The sequence below is a fragment of the Aptenodytes forsteri genome, unplaced genomic scaffold, assembly GCF_000699145.1.
Source record: "Aptenodytes forsteri isolate BGI_AS27 unplaced genomic scaffold, ASM69914v1 Scaffold242, whole genome shotgun sequence".
NCBI classification, from domain to species: domain Eukaryota; kingdom Metazoa; phylum Chordata; class Aves; order Sphenisciformes; family Spheniscidae; genus Aptenodytes; species Aptenodytes forsteri.
This window is the reverse complement of record NW_008795253.1, coordinates 2516595-2530794: the sequence shown is the minus strand read 5'-3', so window position 1 is coordinate 2530794 and position 14200 is coordinate 2516595. Positions and strand designations below refer to the sequence as shown.

At 34.5% G+C, this 14200-nt stretch overlaps 1 protein-coding gene across 1 annotated transcript in view; it reads left to right on the top strand.

Annotated features, from left to right (window-relative positions):
- Positions 1-4819: 4819 nt before the first annotated feature.
- The window catches only part of LOC103898774 (putative uncharacterized protein ENSP00000382790), a 21641-nt gene continuing 12260 nt past the window's right edge, over positions 4820-14200 (top strand). The window contains exon 1 of the mRNA XM_009279126.2: positions 4820-7961. Within this exon, the coding sequence (XP_009277401.1) occupies positions 4907-7961 (3055 nt within the window). The 5' untranslated portion in view covers positions 4820-4906. The remainder of the gene's footprint in view (positions 7962-14200) is intronic.

Below are 14200 nucleotides of genomic sequence, written 5' to 3'. Positions count from 1 at the left end.
TAACCTTATCACGTCTCTGCCTTTGTGCCAATTTTGGACTCCAGTCAATCCCCTCTCCGTGGTATTAACTGCCCCTGCCCTCCAGCAGGGAAATAATGTCATTCCATGCTTAACTTTTGTCTTCAGAGATGTTATGCACAAAAGGTACTGGGGGAGCAGCGCATATTGATCCTCTCACCTCTCAACCCCTCTATTTCCTACCCACTCTCTCTAGCCATCTTTTTGAGTGTGATTTGTAGGAAGTGTAAGAGTGTTCTGTGAAGGAAGTATGCAATTGTGAAAGTGATAGCTCTTCCTTCTATGAAATTATTGTTTAAGCCTTTTTTCTTGAGGATAATGTAAACTACTGTGTGACAACACAAATTTAAAGGGCCATAGGAAGGAATTACAGGAAACTGAAATGTAATTCCATAATTGTATTGAAGAGCTACTAAAAATTAGTTTGTTTAAATATATGGACATCTCTACAGAGAGACACTTTAAAGAAAATGTGTTGCTTTAATGCTTTAATTTGTTTGCGTAGTAAGCTCTATTCCCAAATGGCGACCAAGTAAAGCGTCGATGTGTTTTCACAAACTTGGAAGATCATTTGGAGTGTGGTACTATTACAATAGCGTAGATGAAGTTAAGTTGTCTGTCAGCTTTAGAAACTAACACACGCTAAGGGAAAGCAGATTATAGATGTTACACAAGGGTAGATAACCAGGAAAGAAATCGTATTAGAAGAATGTCCAGTATGTCTGTGATAACCAGGATATTACTTTATACAACAGATTGATCTCCACATAGCCAATTCAAAGCAGTTTTGAGGCCTTTGGAAATTTTGGTTACTGACTTTGAGAAGGCTTTAGGGCTCTGGAAGTTTCTTCCACCAGTGAGCATATTTTAAATAGCAGTTATGGATATAGGTCCTCTACAATTAAAGCTCTCCAGTGAAACTCCATTAGACATACCTTGCAAGTCTAGACAGACAGAAACTTATCTGTCTAGAGATTCAGTCTAAAAAGACTGTACTATAGCCATCTCTTTAGCAAATTAGTACTTAACAAATTTACTGTGATTTACAAACAAAATATTGAAGACCTAGTGCTGTGTTCTTTTTTTTTTTTTTTTTTTTTTTTTTTTTTATCTGGCCTTTCAAAACATGATTTAATTAAAGCCATGGTGGTGGGGAGGGCAATTAGTTTTTATCTGTAATTGTAATATTAGAATAAGCTTTGTTTTCACAAGTGTAGTGGTACATTTCAACAGCTTGTGACTCCTGAGTTTGTTGGACTGAGTAACACTCAGACTCTTCTCAGTGAAGTGGCGTTTCAAAAAGTTAAATTCTGACAATGACATGCCCTTGAATAATGCTGTTTTTACTTTAGATTGCAAGTGCAAAGAGTTTTTTTTTTCTTTTAAGACTTCAATTATTGCCGAATTATTGCAGTTTAAACATAATCACAATTTCAGCTAGTACCATCACAATTATCTTATGCTTTAATGAGTTAGTATCATCCAGATGCTTGATTTTGAATATATACCGTTTCATACTAAATATTACAGGAGAAGGAAAAAACATGAGGAATTATTAAGCATAGTTGGCTGTTTTTAAGCTCTAATCTTTAAAATCCGTGTGGGACAATAAAAATACAGATTTGTATGTATAACTTCCAGTAAGAAACCTGAAGCTGAAAGTTATTATTGATGCTAGTAACATTGGGTATGAGCTAATTAATGAATAGGTAACTTTATATAAATACAGCACATTAAATTTTAAATATGTTTGTTCTTTGATCAATACAGTCATAAACCCAATCAAAATGAAATTTTTCCAAAGTTCAGGCTTAAATGCAAAAAATTAGAGGAGATAATAGTAGGGCAAAAAGTTAGTGTCATGTTCAGAGTTTGGTGATATGTTTAAACAATACATACTTTTCTAAAACAGAATTCTTCTAACATTTTCTGCTCATGCAATTGGTTTCAGTAAAACATTTGAACTAGGTGTTAACTATCTTTTGATAGTTGCTATCCAGCATAAGGATTTTGTATTTAATTGAAGAAATATCTGTATTAATTTCTACCATGGAAAATTTTCAGCTTTTCAATATAAATGATTGATTAGATAAGTAGTGACATTAGTTTTAATAATTTATAAGAAATTAATTAAATAGTTAAGGTAGTATTTTATAAGTGATTTTATTTTGAGCTAATATCTTTGAGAACAACTGCTCAGAAGTCTTTAGATATAGGCCTACCCTATATTTGAGATTTAAAGGATATTAACCTTTATCACAGAATTTATTTATTCCAGTGGTGATTATCTCTGTTTCTGTTTAATGAAGGAATCCGTGTGTGTGTGTGCGCGCGTGCGCACGTGTGTGTGTATGTGTGTGTAATATATTGCAATGAAGAGCCTGTGATGCACCACTGCAATTTATTTAAAAACTAGAAGGGAAACTTTTATCTGCAAAGAACAGTAACAGTAGCAAGTGGCTATTTTTTCCATTTTCTGTTAGCCTATTAAGTGTTCTTTAAAAATAAACATATAAATAAAAATGTCTTTATGAAGGATCTTTAAGAGTATCCTGAAGAGCATTCAATACACTTTGGTATATGAATATCTTAGGGTGGGATTCAGGAGAGATGGATCCATTCTTGCCTCTGCCACAACCTTGAATTTGACCTTAGGCAAGTCATACACCCTCTCTGCGCTTCAGTTTGTGAAATGGCAGTAATACTAAGCTCCCCAGGTTCTTGGTGAGGTTTTCCTTCATTAATGACTAAGGTAGTTTGAAATATTAGAAAGTTAACATTATTGTAATTACATTTAGATACAGGAAGCTATGTTTCAAACTATTCTTTTTGTCCCTTAATTTCTTCCTGATTATTTTTCTTATGGTAGGACTATCACTGCTATAGATAAGATGCACATCATTGCTAGTGACACTTGCAAGTATGATTGAATAGTGCAAATAGAACAGAACTGTTTTGCAAACTTCAGGTTTTTAGGCTTGAGTTTAACCATTATAACAAACATTAGATATGGTGTTTTACTGTAATTTATATTTTGTTTTGATTTGTTTTCATTTTCAGTTCAAGCTCAACAGCTGATGCAAATTCAGAGGAAACAGCTAATTTGGAAAAAGGAAAATCAACATTAAACAAAGTTTTGGAGTCTTTTTGTTCATATCACTGGCAACAGACTTTGGCTATGTTAAAATTTTTAATACAAGATGAAAATGTTCCTATAGTTTGCAGTTGCAAGCTAACACCGTTGGTCCACTGTGAAACTCCCAGTTCCCTTACTGAAGAGGATGTTCACGTTTCATTTTGCAATTGCAATGGACATATGCTGACAAAAAGGTGCTGTTTACAAAATCAAAGACCAAACACTTGTTTACCACCTCTGTCTGTTTGTATTAAAGATTTCCATTCTTTGTCATGCCAAGCTGTAGCAATTGGATGTATTAAGACAATGGTAAACAAAGCATGTAGTTCTCATAAGTATTGTGCTGAACAAATACAAAATTATAACAGGCATTCTGTGAAAACAGCAGCATGCACATACTCAACTAAGGACTGTGATCTTTTGAACAGCATTAAAAATTCAAATAGATCTCGCAGCCCATCACCACCTCCGCTATCACCTGTAGAGAGTAAAGAATTTGAATCATCAGAAGGATCGGTTATAGATTTTCCAACTTTAGACGATAACAAGCTTGAAATATCGATCAACCAGCCTCCATCCCTCTTGCCAGCTGAAGGAAGCAAAGGAGAATTTGAATATGAAGGTAAAACACGCAGAGGAAAAGAGACCAAATATTCAGATGGAACGTTGCTATCAACAGACAAAGAAAGCAATAATTATTATATAAGTTCTGAGAAGGCTGAGAAAGGTGAACATTCTGCCATTTTTCAAGATTTAATGGACCGTATTAATGAAAAGTTAAAATCAATAGACACTACAGATATAGCAACAAATCTTGTAAAACTTTCTAGCAGTGACAGGGCACCAGAAAATGATGTCAAATTAGGAGACTTCATAACCTCTCTTTTGCATAATGCTAAGGCAAGTGATTACAGCTTTATGGAATTACTTCACCAACATGACAAACAAATGGAAAATAAAATTATCCAAACAAGATTTCGCAAGCGTCAGGAAACTTTATTTGCAATGTATAATTCTCCCGATTCACCATTCATTCGACGACAGTCTTTGCAAATCAAGAGGGAGCTTGCAAGCCTTGATGAAACTCTTGTAAGAAAAAAGTCAATTTCTGAGAGAAATGCAAAGAAATCTGCAAAAAAAATTGATAAAATATATCCAAATAAAAGACGCAGTTTTACTGTGATAGAAGATAAGGCTTTGCAACATCTTGAAAGTAATCCATGCATGAATTGCCAAACCAAACCAACGTGCTTTCCAGTACACCAAACAGAGTCTTTCAAACTACCTCTTACTAATTTTCAAACCAGCTCTGGCTTTCTAGTTCTTTCAGACAACAGTGCTATTGCAGCCAGCCAGGCGAAACTCGTAAAAACACAAGGAGATTGTGCAACCTTAAAGGAGACTGATCAAATTCCTCTAAAGGATGAGAGTAATGGAATCTCGGGTAGAACTAAACGTAACATTGTGCCTCCTGGATGGTACTCTGTGTATGTAACGAACAATATTGTGTTTAGAAAGTCATTCAATGCAAAAAAGTCTTTAGAAAGTTTGGAAAAAATGAAAATAAATAAAGATGTTCATGCTGAAAGATGTAGTGACATAAATGTAAGCAAAATTGTGAGAGACACAAATCTGCAAGTTGTTGTAGAGCGTTTAGAAGATACAATAAACTTAGCCAGAAAGACTAACAACTCTTTGCTGGATAGTTACAAAATAAGCCAAAAATTAAAAGATAATGCTTATGAACAGGTTATGAACCCAGCTGCCAGAAGAGGCTTACCTTTCACTCTGAGTGAAATGGGATGCACAGGACAAAGCTTCCTTCCATATTCACATGTGGCAAGCAGCAGTAAAATCAAAACTGTGTGTGTGACAACAAACAAACAAGACATGGTTATAGATCAAGAAATTAATGACAGCCTTTTGAAATCTCTGACCTTTGGTTCATCCAATTCAACTTCCAATAATGAGGACTTGCATACAACTTCTGAAGCTGGGGAGATCTCATCTCCTTTAAACTACTCTAGTCCTATTAAGCTTATGTTTGTCTCAGAGGTTAATAGTAGTGAAGGAGTCAAATATACTTTGACATCTGCAGCTGCATCTTCTAAAGGACACACAGATATTCGTTTGTTTCAGGGGCACACAAACACTTTGTTAGACAAACAGGCCACGGGAGATCTTTCTGCAATCTGTGTCAAGGATTGTGATTACAGTGAAAATGATACCAAGGAGGAGTCAAGCTGTGTTTATGTGGAAGCAATTACAAGCTCTTGTCCAGTTGGTCAAACTAACTTAAATGACTCGAAACAAAACAATGAAGTTGTGGAGAAATCAAGTAGTAGCAGTGAATCGGTTTTAAAAAGAAAACCTGGTAGACCAAAGAAAATAGGTCCTCAAGTTGTTAAGCAGGTCAAGAGACCTATTGGACGGCCTCCAAAACCAAAAATAGACATGACTGAAAGCACAGAATCTAGACCTGAACTTAGCCGTGATGGTAAAAGTACCGAATCTGATGCAGCAGTAATGGAAGAAGTTAACAGCAACAAAAATATTACGGTGACAGTTGTTTTTGGAAGGTCAAGAAGAACTAAGAGGCATGTTTCTGAAGGTAATCCAAATGTAATCAGCATTCTGCCCACACAACACATTGATTCTAATTTTGCCAATGACCACAGCAAAGCGAGGCACAATGCAGAAACTGAAAATGCTTTGACTGAAATAGTAAAAGCCTTACAGAATTCTTCTACTGAAAACGAGGTCTCTGGTTATGACTATGTCAGACCTATCAAGAGTAACCTAGCGTCACCACATCCTTGCAGCAATATTATACGGCAAATTAAGAAACCATTAACCACCATTCGAAAACCTGGTAGGCCAGCAAAGGTAAAAATATCCGGCATATCAGTGACTGTTAGTAGAGTTTCACCTCAGGAAAGAAAAGTTAGTATTAGCAACTGTTTGCCTCCTTTACAACAGCAGAATGTGTTAGAAAAAAACATACCACAGGAGAGAAAAAATCAACTGTGCAATAATATGGGTCAAGTAAAGAGCATGCAGAAAGATTCTAGAGAGGATGGATCAAACAATGTTATTACAACAGTGTCAAGAAAACATGAAATTCCATTGAGACATTCTGCTAGAGACAGAAAACCCTCACTGCATTTTTTACATTCATTAGCATCTTCTAGTGCATTTACTTGTAGAAGTGCCTTACTACGTAAATCTTACAAACTCCATTTGAAAAAAGCTAAAGATCGAAAGGAAAAACATAGGCAATCAAGTCAGAGCACGGCATCCAAAGATACCTCAGAACTGAGAAATTCAGGAAATGCAAAAAAGGATCTTAAGGATGGTGAATTCGGGCCCATTAATGAAGTATCATCGGATCCCATTTTTTCATCTAATCCCTCTCTCAGGTGGTGGGCTACTTCCACTTCAAGTGACACTCTGTTGGAAGAACTAAATAATAGATTTGAACAGATGACTAATACCTGGTTGCGAGTGGGGGGAAATGAGTTTGATAAATGTGTATGTGAAAAAAGGGATCCCATTGAACAAGCCTGTAATACTGAAATGTCAAACCCTTTAGACTCCTGCCTTGTAGAACTTGAAACATCACCTATAAAAATGCTTTTTCAGAAAAAGTGTAATATGAATGAACTCTGCACCTGGTTTATGCAAACTACAGAAACACAGTCTCTCTCTCTAGTGAGAAAGGCAAATGCTCGCAATCCTTTAGAAGTAGTTAGTACTAGAGAGATAAAGATGGAAGCTAAACAATCTGATCTTAGTACTTGTCCTTTCAGAAAGCACTTTAAAAAGTTTGCACTATCCTCTCCTTCAAAACCAGCAGGGAAGTTACAAATATTACATAACATGGTGAGGTCTCCAGTCTTAAGCATGAAAAGTAATTTCACGTTAGCCAGATTAAAAAGAAATGAATTTAAGAAGTTACAGCGTGATAGGTGGGGACAAACGAAAAAGCTCTATAATCAGGCTTCCGGAGGCTGGAAATCAAAAAAGAAAAATTTGCAATTCTTTTGCCAAAGCCAGTTGTTTAAAAGTGCAAGTGAGAAAACCAATGATGAAATGCCCAAGCTCCAGGAAAAAAATACAGTAGAAATCCAGCCCACTCAGACTTTGGTAGAATCTCAGAGTAGCCTCTTGCCAACTGAAAATGAAGCCAGAGATGCATTTGTTCAGCAGATGATGAGATCTTCTGACTTTAACCCACATCCTGTTTTAGCAAATATACTTAAGTCACATGCAGAGACAAATGGAACAATTTGTTGCCAACAAAATGTTAGAAAAGAACAAAGCCAAGATAAACTGTTTCAAAATACTTGGAAAGCCAAAACCTTTAAAGATTGTAGGATATTTCTGAGAAAAATCAACCATATTGAGCAGCACAATTCATTTAAGTTAAATAATGTCATTTATTCTCCTGAAGCTGTTGAAAGTAAAAGCAATCAGGCCTATATGGAAGAAAAAAGACATCCTCTTTTAAGGTCCCATTCTACTAAGCAAAATGCATTAAAGAAACAAGAAAATGAAATGGAAACATCTAAAGGACCTAATTCTTCTAAAGTGACTGAAAGGCTGGATGACCAGTTTCACAGCAGAAAATTAAGTAGTGGTGTAAACCGTGATGATAATCCTGCTGGTAGTTCTGAAGTTCTTATCAGAATAAACAAAAGAAAAAGTCCACAATGGGAGACCACTGATACAAATATAAGAAAAAGGCATAAGAGACAATCATGCAGTAGTGGACAAATGGCAACTTATTACCCAAAGTACCAAGTAGGTAAGTTCCTGTTCCCCCCTTCATCTTAAAATTACAGTCTTAAAGAATTGGAGAAGTCAAACAACTAAGCACTTTGGATTTTTTTATTTTATTGCATGATACTCATTTTAAACATTGTATAGCATCAGAATAATGCAGATAGTGCAAATTTAAAATGTGTATAATATTTTACACAAATCTTTTGGCTACAATAGGTGTGTTACGTTCTATTATGACTATAACACACCAAGATAAAAGAAAAAGAGCTAACTAATATAGTTCAGACAGACAACAAATCAAGTTCTGACATGTCTGAAGTCAGTCGCAACTGGTTATTGATTTCAAAAGGAACAGAATTTTATTCTACTGTAGTTTCTCATATTGTGAGGAAGGGTAAATTATAAAATGAAGCAGAAATTCAGTTTATTAACATATAGTTGTTTAAAAAAAATTGTCATTGAATGATTTCTAATATAAATCTGTAATGGTTTTATAATTATACAGTAAAAAATAGTACTATGTACTGCTGAGAAGTATTCATCCAGAGATCCGTTTTAGTATCCATCCGATGCCAAATGAAATCTGCTGACTCTAAAGGGTTTGCGCATTGAATCCTTACAGAACAATTTAAAATGCAAAATTATTCTAGACAAGTACAATATATAGTTACTATGCTAAACGCATTGGATTGGAATCTTTTTAGGCTAGTGTGAAATTAAATCCATTTTTAAAGCTAGATATTTATAATACATTGTAATACAACTGTGATCTCGGAAAGGCCATTATATTACTTACAAAGAGGGTACATTTGTGAAATTATTTCTTCTGTGGGGCGAAGAGATCTCCTTAAACAGAAGTCTCAACTCATTTCAATAAAATAACTAAGGTGTGAAATACTCACCAAGTAAAAAAAAAGTTCTGCAATAGGAATTAAATTACTGCAGAAGTATTCATTTGTAGAAACAATATTGTATTAGCTAATCTGATTATATTGCCCGAAGAATAAAAAAAACTATTCAAAATATCAGAGCAAAATCTTATGTCCCCCTTTGTATTCTATATTGTAGAAAACTATCCCTGATAATAAACTGAAAAGTTAATTTAAGTTGTAATAGAAACAATATTATGGCTCTTGTATACTTTATTTCTTTTGTGCTTTATGTGATATATAAACTTCTTCATATTAAGCTCATTCAGTGTAACCCTGCTTTTCCAAAGTACAGCATTTTTTATCTTTAGACTATTATTTTGTATTTTAATTCACTGATTTGGGGCCAAACTCAACATAAAAAACTTGTTTTTAAGAAGTTCAAAGCTTGATACAAGATTGCCGTAAAAAAGCTAGAACTAGAAAAGGAAAGGGTAACACCTATCTGTTTCTTTTTTGCAAATGAAGAAAGTGCTCTCTCATACTTTTATTTCATAATTTTGACTGTAGTTGGGAAAATTTTGCATTCAAATTATATTTATCTATAAACTTTTTCTTGCTATGGCAACGTCAGACCTATTACTGTGATATGGTCTCATGTTAGTTTTAATTGGGACTCAATTTTACTTACCTGATAACTTTCCTCCTTTAGTTTTGGATCTTTAGGAAATCTGATAACTATTTTGATATTTTACATTATTTCATTTACAATTTTTGTTATTTTCCCTTTTACTCATAGTTTCTCATATCAATCGTTGTCTTTAGAAAGGATATGACAGAAAGTTCATTGATAAAGGAAATGTTAAAAGACAATTAAGATTCTGGAATTTTCTCCACACTTGTAACCCCAAATATTTTTTAGGGGTACTGTTGCAGTATCGGGGTTGTCTGATACAGAAAAGGATGTCTTGTTTTGGCATGTTGATTCAATATTGTGTACTGTCTGCACTAGCCAAGGAAATCATTAAACATTTTTAGTCTGGAGTATAGCTACTGGCTAAAAAGAAGGAACATGATTTCTAGCTGTGCATGCATGTGTTTTCAAACATAATTCCTGCATCTGGAAGTTTAATGCACATGAAAACATCATTATTCATTCATATGTTCTTTAGACTGTATTTTTGTTGATGTGGTATCATAAATTATATCATTGTTCTGTTGTCATGCTTGAAATGTTCTTATATACACATTTATGGTCAATATTTAAAGTTTTTCTTCAAGTTTTACTGATCTTGGTGTCTTACTGAATATTCTTGAAAGAGAGAGGTGTTGTGATGCTGTTTTATTGTGAAGCGTTGTGGCAGGTAGGCAGAACGTTGTTATTGAATTTTCATGTATACGCAATTTTTGTTAGAATGTGCAAGTGGGAATAAAGCAGTTAAGTTCTTACAGCTCAAGGTAGTATCAAGCAACTAGAAGTAGCCATGAGCTCATTGTTAATCACTTTTTCATATTGCCTGTTTTATTCAAGATAAGGTGGATGGTAGCTACATTGGTCCATGTGCTGTTTGTTACTACTTGGCTTCTGAACTGTTGCTTCAACAATGCATTTGATGTGTTGAGGGGCAGTTCCCTTTTACTGTAAATCTATGTTCTGACCATCTTAATTTCTTTAGCAACACTGAAACATTATTACTGTCTGTGGTGGCAAAGAAAATTATGTAAGCATGTTTTTAGGAAAGTATTTATGTTTCTTTCCATGAGGGTGGTTCAGTGTGTTTCCTTATAACACTGAAGACCACATTCACGTGCTTTGGACTTGGCCAAACTAGATTGAAAAAGGCTTCAAGAGAGCCAAGCTGAAATAAGAGAATCTATTATCCAACAGTGAAATGGGACACAATAAAAGGGCCCATTTTAGGAACTTAAAACATACTGAATATTTTAAAAATCTGCTTTGGAGGGTGTGGATTTATCGCAGATGCAAAGGAGGCTGTGGACCTACTACAGAAGCAGGCAGTACTGCATGCTGTGATGACATGACATACCTGTCTACTTACCCTTCGTATCAGGGTGGGAGTTCACATAGAAAAGCTTTTAAAAATCAATTCCAAACACTTGAAGCTAGGATATTTTCTTCGTCTAAACTGAACTTTTTCATTTTCTCCCTTATAATTTGGCTTTTCTTCAAGTGGTCTGGAGTTTTAGAAGAAAATCTGTTGTATTTGTTTGCAGAGAATATAAATTTTCAATTTTAATTTTTCATTATATTTGAATGCTGTTTTTAAATGCTATCTTAATGAGATCAAGTTAGTGCAGTACTTAAAATGAGAATTTGCTAATCTTTGTAATAATTTCAAAGTTGACTACAAGAGTTAGGAATCTAACTATGAAAACTTGGTATTTTTATGAGTCTAACTGGTCTCTTGATTGTGCGCATAAAATAACATGTATACTAATACGATAACAGACAAAACTTTTCTTAAACTTGACTTCCATTACCATAAATTTTCTTAAAATTGGGAGGGAAAATTTTATGAACTCTTTTTACACATCTATATTAGTATGGCATTAATATTCCAGTGTTGTTGCTTATTTGTCTTATGGTAGTGCAATCCAGTAGCGATAAGGCTACACAATGTGAATCGCTTTCTTACTACTGTGGAAGACATTAGTCTCACACCAATGATCTAGTGACAAAGAAGATTGTTTTTAGCAAGTCTCTTCAGCTTTCTCTTTCATGAAGGAGCACATTCTACACTACTAATGTGGAACAAATTTAAAATGTTCGGTTAGGTAAAATGCAAAAGAGACTTAGCGTAAGAGTCGTTGTATCTGTTGATTTTGAGAAATCCTTTTCAACAGCCATGTCTTAGCTCTCTTCACAAAGGCTTTTCATCAGAAGGTTACTTGGCTTCAGAGTAAGTTTCACCTGTGATGCAGAGTAAGCAGATAGAAATTTCCATAACTGTAATCGCCAGATAAGAAGTTACTTTTTCACAGCCAGCCATAAAACAAAGGAAGAAAATTCATAGAAAATGTAAAAACAATATTGAAATGAATGACTATTCTCAGTAAGTGGGCCATTTTTAATGCAGAAGTATAAAAGCAGAGAGGTAGACTTGATGTGTAGTTGACTATACATGTATAATAAATCCTGACTCATTTAATGAACTTAATGGTCTCTGCCTCATTCCCCTTAATGCAACAACAGCAGCTCTAACACCACAGTCTAATACTCCGTCCTGTTTTACACTCTGGAATTCCAGTTGCCAAATGCAATTATATAGCCTGTCCTTCCCTTGTCTTTCTCTCCCATCATGTGATCTAGTGTGAGGTGTATAAATTTTGGGTGCTGTTTGTTTTAAACTGTGGTCATTTATGTATTGCATTGGGGTATGCTGTTCCTCATGTTCTTTTGAGGTTTCTGAGCTAAGGATTTTTACTTTTGCTTATTTGAATAGTAGACTTCTTTCAAAGAACTCAACTCTGAAGTCTTTCATTTCCTTTACCTGCTAGGAAATTTCTGTAGTTTAGTGTCACAATCATTAAGCCTTTGTGTAGGATTTATATACCCAGTTTTATACGTAAGGGGGGGGGGGGGGCATAATTTTATTCAGTTTTGTTTTGTTATGTCTTTTTCATTTGAATTCCTCAAAAACTGAGAAACTCATACTCATGCTTTCCTATTTGTTCTCAGTCCTGAGAAAACAATTAAGTTTTTCAGCTTTCTTTAGGGAACTAATAAAGCTGTATAAATATAGGCAAGCTTCTGTCTTTCTGTTTAAGCCTTTCTGTAGAAGAAAAAATAATAGTTTTCCCAGGCCTGCCTAGCACTTTTGAAAATACAACAGGTACATATCCTTTTTGAAATCCTCTCTTCTGTTAAGAGTTTACTGCCCTAAAGCAGAGCTTCGGTTGATGTTAGATAGAAAAGGATAGAGGTCAATCAACACAGCCTGTGATGATATAACTTGTAAATAAAGTATCTATGTGGTCTGACCATCACAAAGCAGGTTAATTATACTGAGACTATTCCACATTTTGGTGCTGAGCTCTGGGAAAATATTCCTGCTCAAGAAAGATGCTTTAATTCATAGAGGCATGTGTGCTGTGCCTTAGTTTGCATTCCTCCATTGTTTATATGCTAAAGCTGGGGGGGGGAGGGTGTCACCAAATTTTTGTAAAGTATCTTATACTAGAATCTTCAGTTAGTTACATTCAAAAAGTGCAGATTCTGGTTCCAGAATCAAGGGGAAGATTTAAAATGGTGTCAGATGACTGGGCTGTTGTTTGTGTGTATTCTTGGGTAGATTTTCCTTCCCTGATTCCTCTTTCACTCAATCAAAAGATAGTTGTAGTCTGTCCTTTGATGATTCGACACCTCCTTCAGATTTTCAAGCCAAATATAATGCTGCATTTATTCACTGTTTATCCTTTTGCTAGTGGTGTCCTTTTGTTTTGCTATAATTACACAGTTGTGCATTAAAGACGTTGTTTAAACAAGATATGAGACTAATAGAAATGTTTTCATTATTTTAAAGTATTTCAGGAGAAAGTCTAAACATTTGTTTGCAGGGCTTTACAGAGTGGTGGTAAATCTTATTAACTTATCCAAAATTTTGTTTCAAATGTAGGTAAACATTTGGTAGCTGTTAGAAATTATATTTCATTTTTTATGTTCCTTCTTCCTTGTATTCATTTGGTAACTGGATATTAATTTAATACAAATAAGACTTTTACCATATTTTAAGGGCAGCATTTTCTTATCATAAGGCTTTTTTTTTTTGGTGTTTCCTATGGTCAACATGAAAAAGAAAGACTCTCTGCCCTTTAAAATGGCCTTGAATCTTGAGTGTTCCCTGGCATACTGAGTGTTTCTGAAAGCTGTTGACAGCCTTCAGGTTCTAATTAAGCCAGATATTTTTACAATGATCAATGACTAATTAGATGGGTGTATCTGAATGGAAATTGTTTTATATGGGAAGCCCAAGATTTTAAGTGCAGCATTTTACATTCACATGCACACACCACTACAACATTATAGCCTTGACGGTTTTGCCCGTAGTGGTAGTTGAGGTAGTGTCATGCTTTGTGGTCTCAATGTAACATGAAACATGATGGTGTTCTTGGGTGTGTAATCTAGCAAAGAAAGTTTATGGAGTCCTCATTAACAAAGTTTACTTCCTAGTTATTTGAAAGATATTATTAGATATTTTAAAATAAATCAGAATAAAATGTTTGGAAACCCAAGTTATGTTTTTTAATAAATACAAGTATATAGAAATGTATGATTTATAGACCTGTACCTATATATATTTGTATAGGGATATAGAGTCATAAAATCATTAAGGTTGGAAAAGACCTCTAAGATCATCGAGTCCAACTGTCA